We start from the raw sequence: 20,279 nt of genomic DNA on the forward strand, positions 1-20,279 counted from the left end.
TAAATTCCTGAGAGTTTATTGTAAAATATATCACAGCTCAGCTAGCAACATACATCACATTTAATATGGACACATGGTATATATTCAAATTTGATAAAATTAGGTGGCAGAGCAAACATAATCCTGTTTCCTTGCAATCAAACTGAGATTGTATTGTTCTGTTTATTCGATCTTACTGCATCACTTTTATAATACATACAGGTATATATATATTTCCTAATAACACGATAATATCAAATAAAAGTGTGCAAAAAATGTATCAGATCGCTGGACTGCTCTACTTTGTTAAGCATTCTACATGTATTGGCACTCCTTCCTTTTGCTGATAGATATTTAGAGATTCTTGGTCCTAATCATATTTTGATCAAATCAGAATGGGTAAAGAATAGATTAGTTTAAATGATACAATACAGTATTTTTGTTAAACCAGTAAAGGGGAAATTAAGGGAAGGATTACAAATATCACAGTGCAGCAATTAGCTAACTGAACAGTACATTATAAACAGAACAAGAGAGAAAAAAGACATATTTGATTTTCATCAGTTTTGAAACAAACTTTGGGTTATCTCCCATTGAACAACTTTTTGACAATTTAGTCATATGCCTTGTTGCATTTTATGTTTATTATACTTTGTACCATATGCACATATCAATATATATATTATGTGGAATGTTTAATCAAGTACATGTATATGGAAAAATATTAAAGGGTATTACACATTGTGTGAAGGGAGATAATTTGGTTACAGAATCTTTTGTTTCATATGTGTTTGTTTAGGTTAATATGATTTTTTTGTTAATTCACTCAATCTTGCCTACATTTTCAAAGCAAAGAATGTTAAACTATTTTCCATATAACAGCACAACCAATTCATACACAATAACAATTTCACATGTAACTGGTCAGTTCATTTCAAATTTGATCTGGTCCTGATTAAATAGATTTAAGGAAATTATAATCAATACATGTATTATTAAGTTGAAATATCACACTTAAGTCTTAATGACAATTGTCTGAGATGAATTATTATAGTAGATTTAAATTTAAGGATGTTTTGACCACTGGTTTCCCTCTGTTATCTTTATAACCTACATGGCATATAGAACAGTCACCTTTTACGATGCATTTAAAATAGTTATAAATTGTTAAGATTCTAATAACTTTATATGAAGTAGGTAATGTAAAAAAGTGCTACAATAAATACTTAAGCTTTGAACAGGCTATTATTTAAACTTGGAATTAATTTTAATTATGGAATTTGCAAAATTTTCTGTGCTGGAATTTTATTTATAAATTCCATGTTTATGTGGTATAATGATGTTTTGAGCGATTCATAACACTTTCCATATAACGTTTTTTGTATAGATAGTGTTGTGCGCGGCACAGTACATTCTATTGAAAATGTACCATCTTTTTTGTAAAAGAAAGTGTTGTGCGCAGCACAGACCATTGAAGTACAGAATAAGCATGGAATTTATTAGAAATTTTCTAGCAACAAGGAAAGTATGAAAATTCCATAATTAATAATAATTCCAAGTTTAAATAATAACCTGTTTTTGGTTTAAATTATGTATGTGCACATCTTTGGTTATTAGTTATACTATGCACAAAAACATTTATTAACCATTAATACAAAAACTGAAAACAAAATATACAAACATACAAAATATAAAAAAAGCATTGTACAGTTATTCAAACATCTTTTGGACCTACTGTTACCTAAACTGTAATTTTCCAGATATAAAAGACTAAAGTTTCAAACAGTTGCTGCCAAAATAAAAACATAAGGTTAACAGGTATAAGTGTATTAACTTCAATACCATTATCATGTCTTAATCTTGTTTTACAAAGTGATTGGTATAAAATATCTATATAATTGTCTCAAATTATGAAATACATTTGTACAAGACTTACGAAAAGGTAGAACATTATGCTTTGCTGAAAATTGTTATCATGTTTTGAGTGAAGTACAAATAATTTTATATTTTGAGACAATGTTTGGTTGTTCTATTTATAATGCAACACTTAAACTGGTCTAAATGAAATATTTGGAACTATTATGAATTTGGAGCAGATCGTATAAAAATTCTGCAAACCTGTATCTTTTCACTGCACAAAAAAACATTATCACGGCCACAAACAAGGCACAATACAATTAGTGACTGCACAAGTTTATATATTTAATGCATTTTGACTGTACATAAAGCACAGTTGCAGTATAAAAAGTCATTCTATTAATATAGAGTATAAATATTTCCTACATAATTTTCTGTAGAATTCTCATTCTACGGCATAAGATTTAGTCCATTCTACTGCAGTTTTCTCAAATTGTTCTTTATTATCAAGAAATTCTTTTGCTACTTCTGGTGCAGCAGGATTATCTGCATTAGGGAACAAAAGTAAAGACTGTATGGCTTGTAAAACTGAAAAAGAAAACGTTTTTAAAATATTTGTAGGGTTGTATGGAATTAGATGATTAGCAAATATTGATCCACTATAAATACGTGGGGATATGCTTGAAAACTTTAAATTATCATTCTTGACTACATATAACTGGTGCACAAAGCTGTCCTAAAGGAGAGAGACATAGTTTGCGACTTGTCCTTAATGGCAATATGCAAAAATAACATAACTTTTGAAACAGAGAGAGATAATCTAACTAGTTTTTTTCACACATGTTCCTTAAGTTAATAGGTCTTTAACCCTTACCATGCGGTACCCGTCTTTTGACGGGCGGACCCTAATAACCGTTATTTGGCTCTAATGGCGTTCCATACTTTTAGAAGTCCACTTTATGATACTTATTTCAAAAGTTATGCATGTTCCGTCAATCTGAGGCTATCCATATTCACGTTTCTCATGTATAAGTAGCATTTTGAGCACAAGTACGGACTTGGAAAATTGAAATTGGCTAAAACTCGATTTTCTGGAGGGGTAGGCTTCACATCTGTATCTTACACAAGAAGTTCAGAGGCATAAAACTGGCAAAGATAGTGCAAACCCACAGCCATATAACTACTGATCATTATTATTATTGAAATACGCATAGGAAACAACTACTTCCGGTTTTGGGTCCATTCGAAGTCAAAAATCGGCAAAAATCGTGAAATTCGGTATTTTGGGTCCAAATGACCTTCTGTAGACCGATGAATCAAGATCAGATTCACTCCGACCTAACAACTGTTGGGGTCTATTTGTTCACTAGGGTCCACTCTACACGCAGGCTACAACTGGATACCTTAACCAGCAACCCTGGGTCTTCTGGGTCAAGAGAAGGGGTGAAAAATCGGCAAAATTGACGTTTTTTGCACCTGTTGACCCACTTTGGGGCAAATTCCCGTCAAAAAAATTCCGCCTCGTCACCCCGACCACCCCACCCCGTGATCACCTATATTAGATTTAAAGAAATCAATATGCTACAGCAACAGGGCTAAGCTCATTTGCATATAATTTGCATATTTTTGCAAATAAACGAAAATTAGACATTTTCTAAAAACAATTCCGCATGGTAAGGGTTAAGTTGGATTTAGATTATTTGAAATCATATTTTTATTGGATTATTAAGTTCTTTGTAACTGCTTTCAAATTTATGAAATAGATAAAATGATTTGATGAAGTTTGATAATTTTCAAGATTTTGTATGCTTATCATTTGCAACAGCCATTTTAAATTTGAATGTGTTATCATCTGCCCTTGCTACTGTATTTTAAATCTGCAAAGTAACATTTATTTATATATTTTTGATATTTGTCTTCATTGGTCTAGAATCTACATTTAATCAGCAAACTGTTATAAATCTGTGATGCAGGTAAAGTATGAGTCTGGAGGTGTATATATTCTCAGTATTAACACATGTTATATAGACTTACTATATCCAATAGAGAATGATGGTTTCCACTCCGTCAGGAAGTCAGCACATATTTTACCATCTTCTGTTACATTGGGATGATATATTTTGGTCTGGAATAATATCTATCAAAGATAAAAAATATATCAATATGCATTAAACGGTCTCTAATAATTTCTTATTCAATTTTGTTCTCGGCATATAATTTTTTTTGTGTGGAATAACAAATACATATATAATGTGATATTATTACAAATGCTGATTTCTCTTCAATTGGAAAACTTTTGTTTGCAGAGGAGTAGATTTTTTTGTTACATAACATGTTGGATTGTAGGTTTAGATCTGAAAATGCACAAAATCATCATTTTACATTTAAAATTTACTGACTTAAGAGCATCTATTGTACAACAGCCTGCTTTCACTGATTATTTTCATTAAGAAAAAAATCCCTTTCTGTTGTTACGAGGGCACTCACAGTCTATCAATTTCAAAGTAGATACATGAAACAAAAGGGTAAAAAAGATTTTTCTAAATAACTAAAGAAGAATTTAGCCCAATATTGACACTGTTACATAATTAGTTTCTTTTCTAAATCTTTATGTAGGAAGAAATAGGGAAATTAAAGATAACCAATTTATTTGAATAACAAAATTAATCCTAGAATAACATCTTCTTGTCAAAATTTCTATATATTATTTACATTATTTTGTCACAATAATACTGCACGGTTTATGATCTTACCTTTGGTGGCTTAAAGGGAAAGTCCGTGGTAAAATCTAATCTCAAAAAAAATCTACCACTACTATAGGGTGAGTCTGCCTAAAATAGAGCATCAAGTCAATTAAAATCTACCATTACTATAGGGTGAATCTGCCTAAAATAGAGCATAAAGTCAATTAAAATCTACCACTACTATAGGGTGAGTCTGCCTAAAATAGATCAAGTCAATTAAAATCTACCACTACTATAGGGTGAGTCCGCCTAAAATAGAGCATAAAGTCAATTAAAATCTACCACTACTATAGGGTGAGTCCGGCTAAAATAGAGCATAAAGTCATTTAAAATCTACCACAATTATATGGTGAGTCTGCCTAAAATAGAGCATAAAGTCAATTAAAATCTACCACTACTATAGGATGAGTCGGCCTAAAATAGATCAAGTCAATTAAAATCTACCACTACTATATGGTGAGTCTGCCTAAAATAGATCAAGTCAATTAAAATCTACCACTACTGTAGGGTGAGTCTGCCTAAAATAGATCAAGTCAATTAAAATCTACCACTACTATAGGGTGAATCTGCCTTAAATAGATCAAGTCAATTAAAATCTACCACTACTATAGGGTGAGTCCACCTAAAATAGAGCATAAAGTCAATTAAAATCTACCACTACTATATGGTGAGTCTGCCTTAAATAGAGCATAAAGTCAATTAAAATCTACCACTACTATAGGATGAGTCGGCCTAAAATAGATCCAGGCAATTAAAATCTACCACTACTATAGGGTGAGTCCGCCTAAAATAGAGCATAAAGTCAATTGAAATCTACCATTACTATAGGGTGAGTCTGCCTAAAATAGAGCATAAAGTCAATTAAAATCTACCACTACTATAGGGTGAGTCCGCCTAAAATAGAGCATAAAGTCAATTAAAATCTACCAATACTTTATGGTGAGTCTGCCTAAAATAGAGCATAAAAATCTACCACTATATATAGCTACTATCAGGTGTTAAAAAACAATCACTATATGTAGCTACTATATGGCAAGTCTGCCTAAAATAGAACATAAAAAAATCTCCCACTACTATATGGTGAGTCTGCTTAAAAAAGAGTCAAGTGTAAACAATAGCAAAATATAGGATTATGACAGATAGATTTTTTTATACCCATTACAAATATTTTATACATATACTTATGACAATATTTTAATAATGTCAGGTATTCATAAAACCTGAACTCAACCAACATAATTGGTTGGCTATTCAACATGTTACTTACTAGCTAATAAAATATCAATAAATAGGAACCCATGTCACACTACATTGACTACAATGTCAGTTTTCTAACTCAATGTCTTTTAGTCTTTGTTCTTACTCCTAAATACCCAATGTTTAGCTGTGAAAAAAATCTGATGGCAGTTTGGATGCTGCCAAAATCATGTATACTGGATGGGATTCATGTTGTTCAAGCTTTAGCTCTCTATGTTGTGTTTTTTATACTGTTGTTATTCCTCAGATCCCTTTTAGCCATGACATTGTCACTTTTTTCCAAATTTTTGAATCTTTTTTCAATCTCTTCTTACAGAAAATTTTACCATTTAAATATTGTTCCTTTATGATTTGCTGTTATGATTGATTATTGTTAGTAGTAAATAATAAATTATTTACCTACATTATTTATATCTGAAGAATTAAAATATATATATGTCAATATAGGTATGTGTTACAGGGAAACAATCAAAGTTTTTTTTTCTTTTTATCTATGGTGGTATAAGTTCTAATATTAATGAAAAGGCAAAAAAGTAAGAAAACAACCAAGGAAGCTATTTATTCTGAATACATAAATATATATACTATTTCACTATACTCACAGGTCCTAATAATGAGGCTTGCCAGTGTAATACTGAAAAGTAAACAAAAATAGTTGTGCAAAATTTCTATATGCTTTAATTACTGAATCTACATGGGTAATTAATACATGTATGTTCACATTTTTAACCTACAACCCCATCTTTTTTTTTATCTGTTTTTCATGAAAAGGACAACAGGAGTTACCAATAAATTGCTTCCCTGATACGCCTGCGGAGATCATACTCTGAATAGTTGGGAAAAATGGACACAATACTCAAGCTTGATATCAATCTGAATTTGGATTGTAATTAAATGTTTGACATATGTGTTTCTAATACTGTAAATTCAGAAATTAATGCGAGGTTTTTATTATTGTGAAAAATGCGACTGAGTTGTAAACGCAATAATTTAAACTCGCATTTTGAAATATTTTATATGAATTTAACAGGATTTTTCTTGAAATCGTAAAAATTAAAATCGCATTTAAGTCTAAAATGACGAAATTGCAATAATAAATGCACGCAATAATTTCTGAATTTACAGTAAATGTAGTCAAAGAACTTGAAAACAAGCAGTTAACTGACATGCAATCTCCAGACTTCAATTAAACTGATTGAAAGATTGTCTTCATCATAAAAGTCCTTATTACTTTTAAATCCTTAAATTTTGAAACATTATAGGCTTTGGGAAATTATTTTTTTGTTTTTTATTTTTGTGTGTATTGTTTTTTTTTCAAATCATTTTACTAAGTATGTCACATTACAACAGTGCATAATTATCATAAAATGGATTGGCCTAGCCTTATTTACAGCAAAACTTACAGTCATCTTCTAAAGGGCCTGCTGTAAATCCAAACTCTTCTGGAATTTCTTGCCATAATTGCTGAAATTGCTAAAACAAATAAGGAATAATATCAGCATGGTATATTTTTCACATACATATAGCTAGCTAAATATAAATCTGTTAAAAGAAATTGATTGTTCGGTTAATTATACAGGGAATCACTGAAGCATGACTTGACCAGGGCCCCCTCCCCTTTTAGGTCAATCAGTGCCCCCTCCCCTTTTAGGTCAATCAGTGCCCCCTCCTTATGAAAGTTGTGGATCTGTCGCTGATTCTGTTAATCTTATTTCAACAAAGTGTGAGGTTGATGAGGACATAGAAGAAAGTGATCCAAGTAGCAATTTTACCTGACCATATCGGAAAATAGGTATTTAGTCGGATCTTAACACGTATTAGTGATTTGTTTAAACCGGTTTTCTATGAAAATAAACGAAAAAATGTCAAAATGTTCAGGACAAGCATACGATTTTTATTGCGTCTTACACTTTGAGAAGCGAATAATCTGTAACTACTTTATTTAAATATTCTGTAAAAACGTTAATTTTGAGCTATGAAAGTCAAGTGGCTCGAGAATTTTTCTGAGGAAGTTTTTAAAAAAGTGCAAAAAAATATTTTTACAGTGGGTTAGCTTTCATTAGTCTTCACTATCTATAGATTAACAACTTTTGGTTATATTTATAATTCAGAATCATCATAAAGGGGGAGCACGATTGCGCAGTTAATTAATTATATGGATGTGCCATTTGTATGATGAGTGACATTCCGTGGTATTATGTGCCAATTCGAAAAAATATAATTATTGTATCTTCGCTTGATTTCATAAACAAACAAAAAATAATATCAATGGATATTTGCATCAATCGTATTACAAATTTGAGAGAATAATGTAGTGGAAAAAGGATTTGTAGTATATATGAGTATAAATTCTGAACTCAATACACCATAAAAGAGAGGCCAAGGATATATAATCGTAATGCAAATGAGATACACCAATTATAAATGCTGTTATACATTGTAACTGCATACCAAATATCGTTGACTAATCATAGGTGGTTCATCATAATCTTAAGTTAACTTATCACAAACATCAACAAATAAAGTTAAACTTTGCAAGTTTCAGTTACTGAGGAGCAAGGCAACATATTTTTCAATAAAATGAAATGTGCTTATGTTACTGCAAGTGCATACCAAAAAACATTGAATTAGCATATTAAGCAGTTCTCAAGGAAATAACCCAAATAGTATGCCTTCGACTCAACTTTCGGTGTTGTCAAAGCAAGACAATTAAGGCAACAAAACTTATTTGCTATCAACACACAAAATAATATCAAAGGACATGCTTTGTTATTACAAAATACTGTGGATTCATTTATTTTGTGGGTACCAATTTTCGTGGATTGAGGAAAACTTACATGTTCGTGGATAATGATAAAAAAAAAATTGGGAAATAAGCCAGAGTTATCTATGTGTCATCACAGAGAAGGACTAGCAAGCAAATTTTAATTGTAGCTAATTCTTTGTTAAAACAATGTTTCACTATAAACAAATGTTGTTTTATACAAATATAAGGACTTAGTTAGCTAAATCTACAAATTTTATTTGAAATTATGAATTTTTATTGCAATAGATTAATATGCTATTCCAAGTGTGATGCTTTGTTTATAGTCAGACAATACATCCTATGCAGAACAGACAAATAAACAAAAGAAACAAAGTGATGAGAAAAGGTCACAAGATAATGACAGATAAGATGACAGATAAGATGAGCTGTAAATCAAAACAGAATTATAATAATGTCACAATTACAAAAAGAAACAAATTAGATTAGACACCTTTTTCAAAGTAAAAACCTGCTTGTCTAAAGATGTTTATCTCTCAACAAACAAGTTAATAGTGGGATGTGCCATATGAATCAACACTGGATGTTTACCTTTGCTGCAATTTTAATTCATTGGTAAAGCACATCAAACCAACAAATTAACATGAAGGATCTAAATCTCTTTCAATACATGTATTTTCAGAGTGTTCCTGACAGACTCTAGATACATTCCCAAATTTTCAGCAATCAATATAATTATTGTATCTTCGCTTGATTTCATAAACAAACAAAAAATAATATCAATGGATATTTGCATCAATAGTATTACAAATTTGAGAGAATAATGTAGTGGAAAAAGGATTTGTAGTATATATGAGTATAAATTTTGAACTCAATACACCATAAAAGAGGGGCCAAGGATATATAATCTTAATGCAAATGAGATACACCAATTATAAATGCTGTTATACATTGTAACTGCATACCAAATATCGTTGACTAATCATAGGTGGTTCATCATAATCTTAAGTTAACTTATCACAAACATCAACAAATAAAGTTAAACTTTGCAAGTTTCAGTTACTGAGGAGCAAGGCAACATATTTTTCAATAAAATGAAATGTGCTTATGTTACTGCAAGTGCATACCAAAAAACATTGAATTAGCATAAGCAGTTCTCAAGGAAATAACCCAAATAGTATGCCTTCGACTCAACTTTCGGTGTTGTCAAAGCAAGACAATTAAGGCAACAAAAATTATTTGCTATCAACACACAAAATAATATCAAAGGACATGCTTTGTTATTACTAAATACTGTGGATTCATTTATTTTGTGGGTACCAATTTTCGTGGATTGAGGAAAACTTACATGTTCGGGGATATCTGAGTTCGTGGTTCTATCAAAGTCAACATACAAGCCTACGGAAAGTTTGGTATTCGTGGAACATTTAATTTCGTGGTTAACCTGTACCAACGAAATCCACGAAAATTGGTATCCAACGAATAATAATGAATCCACAGTAATCTTCCTTTGTATTCATATCTTAAAACATGCATTATACATTATGGACAAGTAAACTTCATGCAAACCTGCTTTCTTTTTAGGGCAGTTCTAATTTATTATTTGTTGTATGTAAATCAGTGTTATTTTACTTTTTTTTAAGCCTATATGGTCAAATGAGGGTTGTAACGAGCCCTGGAAATATTATATTTAATGTAGTTGTAAATTTATAACATCAAAGGACTAGGGGCTATAAGGGCCATTTTTGGCCCCACCCCAAATTTCATTTAATTTGTCATGTTGTAAGTCTATACCATAGACCTTCTGAAAATAATCGAATTTTGGGTCTAGCTCGTTTATTCTGTTGCCTAGCAACCACTAAAATGGCGGAGTTAAACCCATCAAATATGATTATTATACAGCTTTAATATATCTATGTTTGAAATTGAACCTGTTCAGCATGTAGTGAACTTTACACTTGTACACTATTTAAATATTACATAATTAATTGAACATTTTTGCCAAATTCATTTTTGTTTCTCCCTAGCAACATATATGTGCCCATGGCAACCGCGATTTGTTTTCTATTTACAAGATTTTATTTTAAATATATTGAGACAGAAAGGCAATTTAAGATGTAAATTGTAAAAAGAAACGAACTCCAAGGTAAATATTAAGGGGGAAAGCAATATTGAAACACCAACAAACAAAACAAAACACCGGGTATTGCTGATATATACAGGTTGTGCGTCTGATGCTGGGTTGGGTCTCACTTATCAGCGACAAGAAGAATAATACAAAGACAAGACCCATTTAGAGCTAAGAAATCTTAATACTGATTATCTAAAATAAATAGATACACAGACACATGCATTAAAGGGTGTTTTCAAAAGTCAGTGTATTTCCATGACAGTAGTTATGTTTCCGGAAGGGATTGGGGTTGAAGGGGAGCACTTCTATTTACACCTTTATAAGCTTGAATAAGTGAAAAGTTAGGAAAACTATTAGATATATATGATATAAATTTTTTTCCTACGCAATTTATGAAAAGGTATATATTTTTAAAATGTAAAACTGGGTAAGGTGACAAAACAGCAGCACCCCCTATCAATTAAGTATTGAAGTACACCCCCTCCCCCTCTAGACTTATGTAAAGGATCGTTAGGATTTAATTTTCGAAATTCATCTTATTTTTATAATCTATTTCAGTCGTCCAGACTTATAACCGTATCATTCTATAGAATTACAAAACTGGAACATGCTTCTATATCAAATAAATCTGTATTCTTAGATTTTTTCTATATTCATTATAAATATATATTATTTGTTTTATTGTAGTTTTTGTCAATGTGACTAGTTTACTTTTCCCCTTCACTAATCTTAGTGTCGTATGACTTGGTCTTTGATCATCATGACAATATTCATTATATATTCGTCAAAATTATTGAAAACAAGAGTGTGTCTTTAGTACATGGATGCCCAAATCGCAAAACTAACAATGGCCAGGAAATCCTAGGTTAGGACAGGCCCAAAAAATCGGCAGATTTAAACATGTTATTTTTGCGATCTCAAACCCCCTCTCCCTTTACCTCTAGGCAAAGTAGAAAAAAATCAAAACACAATACACACAGTAAAATTTACTTCAAAAAAAGTCTGAGTCTGATGTCAGATTCAACTACCTTGACCAAACACTTAAACCTGAAGCGAGACACAAGGACAATCGTACGAACAGACTGACATACGCACGGATGAACAGACGCATAGACCAGAAAACATAATGTCCACAAATGGGCCTTAACAACAAAGCCGGGTCACATTTTAAAATTTACACTTCATTTTTTACGCATGATTATAAAACTATTCAAAACATAACCTTTAAAAAGGTAACAGACATGTAGTATGCTTACAGACTTCAGGCTCTTGTTTCTATGCATGGAAAGGTCAATTATCCATATGTATATATTCATCTGCAAATTTACAGATCTTACATTGTTGGGTTGATGTTTAGACGAGTTGTATATACATAATGTACACAGCCATGTATCACCATCACTGTTGGTGATACAATGGATAAATCTGTTGTAGAGTTGTCACAGCCTCAGGCGTACTAATATAATTATTTTTTTTTATTTTTTTTTAATAAAATAAATCCTTTATTGCACATTTCTCTGCTGTTTACAACTTACTCGACTCACAGCATTCAGTCGAGTATCCCTGTAAATTAGTTACTGTTTAACCAGGGAGATTATACAGTAAAAATATTAACTATTAATTATGATTAGTTATACAATAATAATATATAAATACATTGATTTTGACAATTTGTCTTTTGCAGTTTCCTCATATAATTATATATACATGTTTATACAGATATATGGATAGTCTAACTTATGCCGTTTCCGTTTTTAACCATAAAATTTTATAGAACTTGTTCTCTATGCACATTTATACCAACAAAGACACATCCAATTGGAATATAGGTACATGTAGTTTCATTTTCGAAATAAATCTCGTGTTTCTCGCCAATTATGGAAATTTAGGTAAAATACACACCCCCCCTCCCTTTTTCGTTACATAAATCATGGATCTGACCCTAGTACCAGAGAGAGAAGATTGCCCCATTCAAACAACAAATTTTGAATTTATAATTAGCAAAAACATCAGAAATGTACAGATTTTGTTATATTGAAGGTCTATCTAAAATTTCATAATTAAAAAAATGTCCTCAAAGTTGTTATTGACTGCCTTACACATGAAGTTCATTGCTGTCGGATTTTTTTAAAGAAATTTAACTAGATAAACTTACGGAAATATAATTAGGAATACACTTTACATTCATAAACAAAAAAAATAAGTTTCTATAGGCATAAGAATGTATAAACTAAACTTTGTCAGATGAAAAGGTCAAAATGGACGGCAAATTTCAGCTTTTTATTGCTCCGCTTGGCTATGAAAAATATAAAATAAACTATCGCACCAACCTTGCACCAAAAAGATTTTTTATCCGAAGTTTGATATGTATGAACTTGTCAAAATGTTAAAATTTCTAATTGGTGCAAGCATGGTGCGGTGGTCAAAATTTAGAAAAACCATCAAATTTTCGGTATTTTTGCTAATTTTCCCAATAATGACGTCATTTGCACCTACCATTGTGACTTCATTGAACCTTTTTTAGTTAAATAAAATCATTTTTTTAAAATCATTTACTCATATTCTAATAATTTATGGAGAAAAATGTGCTCTGTTAGAATTTTTATTATCTTGTAAATCAAGGTCATTAAAGCCCCTACTCCTTTAAATTTACTTATTTCAAGCAGCCATGTAAAAAGGGTCTCATTTATAGCCTTGATTTTAAGTTTTGTGTTACCTGACTTTTCACAATAAGATTACAGTGTTATCTTTAACTTTATTATGTGTAGGATAGTATAAAGATAAAGAGAAGTTTAATCTGACTTTATTCATCATGAACTTCATCAAATTAAAAACAGGTGACAAATATTTATTTGACATTTTCATAGCTGTTTAGTATTATCATTATTTAAGAAAAATCAAATGTATTAGTCAATTGCTTATTTTCATTCATGTGGGATATTAATTCTTACAGTCTTGTTTGAATGAATATTTGAAGGGGAGTATGTCACCAGAGACATATAATATTATATGTCTCTGATGTCACTGACTGCCTTAAAATTTTCCTACTAAAAGCCCCCTCTTTATCTGCCTCTGATATCTTTATGTTGTCCTTTTGTTAGTAATAATTCCTTTTGTCCCCTCTAACTCGAAGGAAAGAGATTTTTGTTTGCATAGTTTTAATGCAAGTTATTTCTGAGAACTGAAATGGATGAAAACAGAAATTAACCAACCATTATGTGCAGTGACATGTTACCAGCCTTCAATTAAATCCTCTGCTTGATACAACTCTGAATTTTGATTGTGGTTAATCTGACATAGAATAGGATTCTGATACATAATGAATGTGGACTAATAACTTGTGGTTAATCTGACATAGAATAGGATTCTGATACATAATGAATGTGGTCTAATAACTTGTGGTTAATCTGACACAGAATAGGATTCTGATACATAATGAATGTGGTCTAATAACTTGTGGTTAATCTGACATAGAATAGGATTCTGATACATAATGAATGTGGTCTAATAACTTGTGGTTAATCTGACATAGAATAGGATTCTGATACATAATGAATGTGGTCTAATAACTTGTTGTTAATCTGACATAGAATAGGATTCTGATACATAATGAATGTGGTCTAATAACTTGTGGTTAATCTGACATAGAATAGGATTCTGATACATAATGAATGTGGTCTAATAACTTGTGGTTAATCTGACATAGAATAGGATTCTGATACATAATGAATGTGGTCTAATAACTTGTTGTTAATCTGACATAGAATAGGATTCTGATACATAATGAATGTGGTCTAATAACTTGTTGTTAATCTGACATAGAATAGGATTCTGATACATAATGAATGTGGTCTAATAACTTGTGGTTAATCTGACACAGAATAGGATTCTGATACATAATGAATGTGGACTAATAACTTGTGGTTAATCTGACATAGAATAGGATTCTGATACATAATGAATGTGGTCTAATAACTTGTGGTTAATCTGACATAGAATAGGATTCTGATACATAATGAATGTGGTCTAATAACTTGTGGTTAATCTGACACAGAATAGGATTCTGATACATAATGAATGTGGTCTAATAACTTGTTGTTAATCTGACACAGAATAGGATTCTGATACATAATGAATGTGGTCTAATAACTTGTGATTAATCTGACATAGAATAGGATTCTGATACATAATGAATGTGGTCTAATAACTTGTGGTTAATCTGACATAGAATAGGATTCTGATACATAATGAATGTGGTCTAATAACTTGTGGTTAATCTGACATAGAATAGGATTCTGATACATAATGAATGTGGTCTAATAACTTGTTGTTAATCTGACATAGAATAGGATTCTGATACATAATGAATGTGGTCTAATAACTTGTGGTTAATCTGACATAGAATAGGATTCTGATACATAATGAATGTGGTCTAATAACTTGTGGTTAATCTGACATAGAATAGGATTCTGATACATAATGAATGTGGTCTAATAACTTGTTGTTAATCTGACATAGAATAGGATTCTGATACATAATGAATGTGGTCTAATAACTTGTTGTTAATCTGACATAGAATAGGATTCTGATACATAATGAATGTGGTCTAATAACTTGTTGTTAATCTGACATAGAATAGGATTCTGATACATAATGAATGTGGTCTAATAACTTGTTGTTAATCTGACATAGCATAGGATTCTGATACATAATGAATGTGGTCTAATAACTTGTGGTTAATCTGACATAGAATAGGATTCTGATACATAATGAATGTGGTCTAATAACTTGTGGTTAATCTGACATAGAATAGGATTCTGATACATAATGAATGTGGTCTAATTACTTGTGGTTAATCTGACATATAATAGGATTCTGATACATAATGAATGTGGTCTAATAACTTGTGGTTGATCTGACATAGAATAGGATTCTGATACATAATGAATGTGGTCTAATAACTTGTGGTTAATCTGACACAGAATAGGATTCTGATACATAATGAATGTGGTCTAATAACTTGTTGTTAATCTGACATAGAATAGGATTCTGATACATAATGAATGTGGTCTAATAACTTGTGGTTAATCTGACATAGAATAGGATTCTGATACATAATGAATGTGGTCTAATAACTTGTTGTTAATCTGACATAGAATAGAATTCTGATACATAATGAATGTGGTCTAATAACTTGTTGTTAATCTGACATAGAATAGGATTCTGATACATAATGAATGTGGTCTAATAACTTGTGGTTAATCTGACATAGAATAGGATTCTGATACATAATGAATGTGGTCTAATAACTTGTGGTTAATCTGACATAGAATAGGATTCTGATACATAATGAATGTGGTCTAATAACTTGTGGTTAATCTGACACAGAATAGGATTCTGATACATAATGAATGTGGTCTAATAACTTGTGGTTAATCTGACATAGAATAGGATTCTGATACATAATGAATGTGGTCTAATAACTTGTGGTTAATCTGACATAGAATAGGATTCTGATACATAATGAATGTGGTCTAATAACTTGTTGTTAATCTGACATAGAATAGGATTCTGATACATAATGAATGTGGTCTAATAACTTGTGGTTAATCTGACATAGAATAGGATTCTGATACATAATGAATGTGGTCTAATAACTTGTTGTTAATCTGACATAGAATAGGATTCTGATACATAATGAATGTGGTCTAATAACTTGTGGTTAATCTGACATAGAATAGGATTCTGATACATAATGAATGTGGTCTAATAACTTGTGGTTGATCTGACATAGAATAGGATTCTGATACATAATGAATGTGGTCTAATAACTTGTTGTTAATCTGACATAGAATAGGATTCTGATACATAATGAATGTGGTCTAATAACTTGTTGTTAATCTGACATAGAATAGGATTCTGATACATAATGAATGTGGTCTAATAACTTGTTGTTAATCTGACATAGAATAGGATTCTGATACATAATGAATGTGGTCTAATAACTTGTTGTTAATCTGACACAGAATAGGATTCTGATACATAATGAATGTGGTCTAATAACTTGTGGTTAATCTGACACAGAATAGGATTCTGATACATAATGAATGTGGTCTAATAACTTGTGGTTAATCTGACATAGAATAGGATTCTGATACATAATGAATGTGGTCTAATAACTTGTTGTTAATCTGACATAGAATAGGATTCTGATACATAATGAATGTGGTCTAATAACTTGTTGTTAATCTGACATAGAATAGGATTCTGATACATAATGAATGTGGTCTAATAACTTGTTGTTAATCTGACACAAAATAGGATTCTGATACATAATGAATGTGGTCTAATAATTTGTGGTTAATCTGACATAGAATAGGATTCTGATACATAATGAATGTGGTCTAATAACTTGTGGTGAATCTGACACAGAATAAGATTCTGATACATAATGAATGTGGTCTAGTAACTTGTTGTTAATCTGACATAGAATAGGATTCTGATACATAATGAATGTGGTCTAATAACTTGTTGTTAATCTGACACAGAATAGGATTCTGATACATAATGAATGTGGTCTAATAACTTGTTGTTAATCTGACATAGAATAGGATTCTGATACATAATGAATGTGGTCTAATAACTTGTGGTTAATCTGACACAGAATAGGATTCTGATACATAATGAATGTGGTCTAATAACTTGTTGTTAATCTGACACAGAATAGGATTCTGATACATAATGAATGTGGTCTAATAACTTGTGGTTAATCTGACACAGAATAGGATTCTGATACATAATGAATGTGGTCTAATAACTTGTGGTTAATCTGACACAGAATAGGATTCTGATACATAATGAATGTGGTCTAATAACTTGTTGTTAATCTGACACAGAATAGGATTCTGATACATAATGAATGTGGTCTAATAACTTGTTGTTAATCTGACATAGAATAGGATTCTGATACATAATGAATGTGGTCTAATAACTTGTTGTTAATCTGACATAGAATAGGATTCTGATACATAATGAATGTGGTCTAATAACTTGTGGTTAATCTGACATAGAATAGGATTCTGATACATAATGAATGTGGTATAATAACTTGTGATTAATCTGACATAGAATAGGATTCTGATACATAATGAATGTGGTCTAATAACTTGTTGTTAATCTGACATAGAATAGGATTCTGATACATAATGAATGTGGTCTGGTAACTTGTTGTTAATCTGACACAGAATAGGATTCTGATACATAATGAATGTGGTCTAATAACTTGTGGTTAATCTGACATAGAATAGGATTCTGATACATAATGAATGTGGTCTAATAACTTGTGATTAATCTGACATAGAATAGGATTCTGATACATAATGAATGTGGTCTAATAACTTGTGGTTAATCTGACATAGAACAGGATTCTGATACATAATGAATGTGGTCTAATAACTTGTGGTTAATCTGACATAGAATAGAATTCTGATACATAATGAATGTGGTCTAATAACTTGTTGTTAATCTGACATAGAATAGGATTCTGATACAAAATGAATGTGGACTAATAACTTGTTGTTAATCTGACATAGAATAGGATTCTGATACAAAATGAATGTGGTCTAATAACTTGTGGTTAATCTGACACAGCATAGGCCCTTTGATGGCCCCTTATTCTTACATGTTCAGGGAAATTAATCAAAAACTCAATCCAAGCCTTTCCATTGTTACGGTACATGTATATATGGAACCTTGTGGTACAATGCCAGAGAGATCCATACAGTTACACACAAGTTATTGTCCTGAAACTAGAAAAATGCTTGTTTTTGTCCACTTTTTGGCCCTTAATTCCTATGAAAAATTTGTAAGGGTTCCGCGGAACCCAGTGTCTCGCCTACTTTTGCTGTAAATCGCAGGCTCAACAAAACTGAGGAAAAAAGTCAATAAAAATATTCCTCTTGATACTATCTTATGATTGTGAGAAGCTAATCTGTCCAATTTTGGTAAAAATCTATGATAGTTTAATGAATATAATAAATGTTTTGAAAACTTTAACTGCAGACTGTATGTAAGGTAAACTGGAAGAAAATTAAAGTCCATTTAAAAGAAAAATACAGAAAAAATGGAGTTCTGTTTTTACAAAATTTACTTCTGGATACTATCTGATGATCATAAGGGGACGACCATTTGATATTCTGGGGGGGGCCAGGAGGATTTGTTTTTGATCGGTTATTTATTTTTGTAAACTAAGAGGACACATTATTCATTTTCTGCACTATTGAAGCAAGATTTTTCATTTTCATTAAAGCAAGGGACTGATTATTCATTTTCACAACTATATTTATGATATTCGAAAACATACAATTTTAAAAATATTTGTTAATTATGAATAATACATGTACAGTCAAGTTATTGTGTATCATTTAATCAAAATTAATCATTAAATCCCCTGCAAAAATTTTAAGATTCAAGATTTTATTCATAACCTCAGACACATACTTGTGTACAAGAGGACAATATATACAAACATATTAAGATAATACATAGCGAGACAGGACAAACGAAACACAAATACATAGTATATTATAAAAGACAATTGGTATAATTAGATTAAGTATTTTATACTTTTCTCCACGAAAAGAATCATTTATATACCCAAGGAATTGTATAATATACAATTCCTTGATATACCCAACCAATATACATGTATTGAATATATACAATGTACATAGTATTAAAGTTTGGTGTAGGTAGCCTTTTCAAAAGTATTGTCAAACATATTTCGCCGAGCGGAGCGAGGCAAAAATTTTTTTGAAGGGTTTTGGGACCGCTGAAGGCCCAAGAAGCTAAAGACCTGCTGAGTTATTTATTTTCAATACATTCCAAGTCAGGTAATTTATTTTCAAACTACCAAAGAACAAACCATTTATTTTTGTAATTATCAAGGCTAAGTTATTTATTTTCAAAATCCTCCTGGCCCCCCCCAGAATATCAAATGGTCGTCCCCTAAATAAGCTTCTGTCAAAGATTGGTACAAACCCAGGATAGTTTAAGAAAGTTATTAAAATTCTAAAAACTTTAACCACAGAGTGAATGTAATGTTACCCAGCAGAAAAACTAAGTCCATTTATAAGTAAAATACGGAAAAATGCATTTATTTTTTTACAAAATTTACTTCTGGATACTATCTTATGATCATAAACAAACTTCTGTCAAAGATTGGTACAAACCCAGGATAGTTTGAGAAAGTAATTAAAATTTCAAAAACTTTAACCACAGAGTGAATGTTATGTTTCCCCGTAGAAAAAACTAAGTCCATTTATAAGTAAAATACGGAAAAATGCATTTATTTTTTTACAAAATTTACTTCTGGATACTATCTTATGATCATAAACAAACTTCTGTCAAAGTTTGGTACAAACCCAGGATAGTTTGAGAAAGTTATTAAAATTTCAAAAACTTTAACCACAGAGTGAATGTTATGTTTCCCCGCAGAAAAACTAAGTCCATTTATAAGTAAAATACGGAAAAAATGGAATTTTATTTT

General features: G+C 30.9%; 2 protein-coding genes across 2 annotated transcripts in view; one reads left to right on the top strand and one right to left on the bottom strand.

Moving 5' to 3' along the window:
• LOC134725839 (ubiquitin-conjugating enzyme E2-17 kDa-like) overlaps window positions 1–20,279 on the bottom strand; it is a 23,524-nt gene continuing 3,245 nt past the window's right edge. Inside the window, exons 2-6 of the mRNA XM_063590057.1 lie at window positions 7,241–7,310; window positions 6,440–6,471; window positions 4,590–4,667; window positions 3,871–3,973; window positions 1–2,424 (exon numbers count right to left, since the gene is read on the bottom strand). Of these exons, the coding sequence (XP_063446127.1) occupies window positions 2,282–2,424; window positions 3,871–3,973; window positions 4,590–4,667; window positions 6,440–6,471; window positions 7,241–7,310 (426 nt within the window). The 3' untranslated portion in view covers window positions 1–2,281. The remainder of the gene's footprint in view (window positions 2,425–3,870; window positions 3,974–4,589; window positions 4,668–6,439; window positions 6,472–7,240; window positions 7,311–20,279) is intronic.
• Window positions 13,492–20,279, top strand: part of LOC134725840 (CDGSH iron-sulfur domain-containing protein 2 homolog B-like) — a 15,436-nt gene continuing 8,648 nt past the window's right edge. Inside the window, exon 1 of the mRNA XM_063590060.1 lies at window positions 13,492–13,569. Coding sequence (XP_063446130.1) covers window positions 13,545–13,569 — 25 coding nt within the window. The 5' untranslated portion in view covers window positions 13,492–13,544. The remainder of the gene's footprint in view (window positions 13,570–20,279) is intronic.

This window comes from Mytilus trossulus, chromosome 7, assembly GCF_036588685.1.
Source record: "Mytilus trossulus isolate FHL-02 chromosome 7, PNRI_Mtr1.1.1.hap1, whole genome shotgun sequence".
Lineage (NCBI taxonomy): Eukaryota > Metazoa > Mollusca > Bivalvia > Mytilida > Mytilidae > Mytilus > Mytilus trossulus.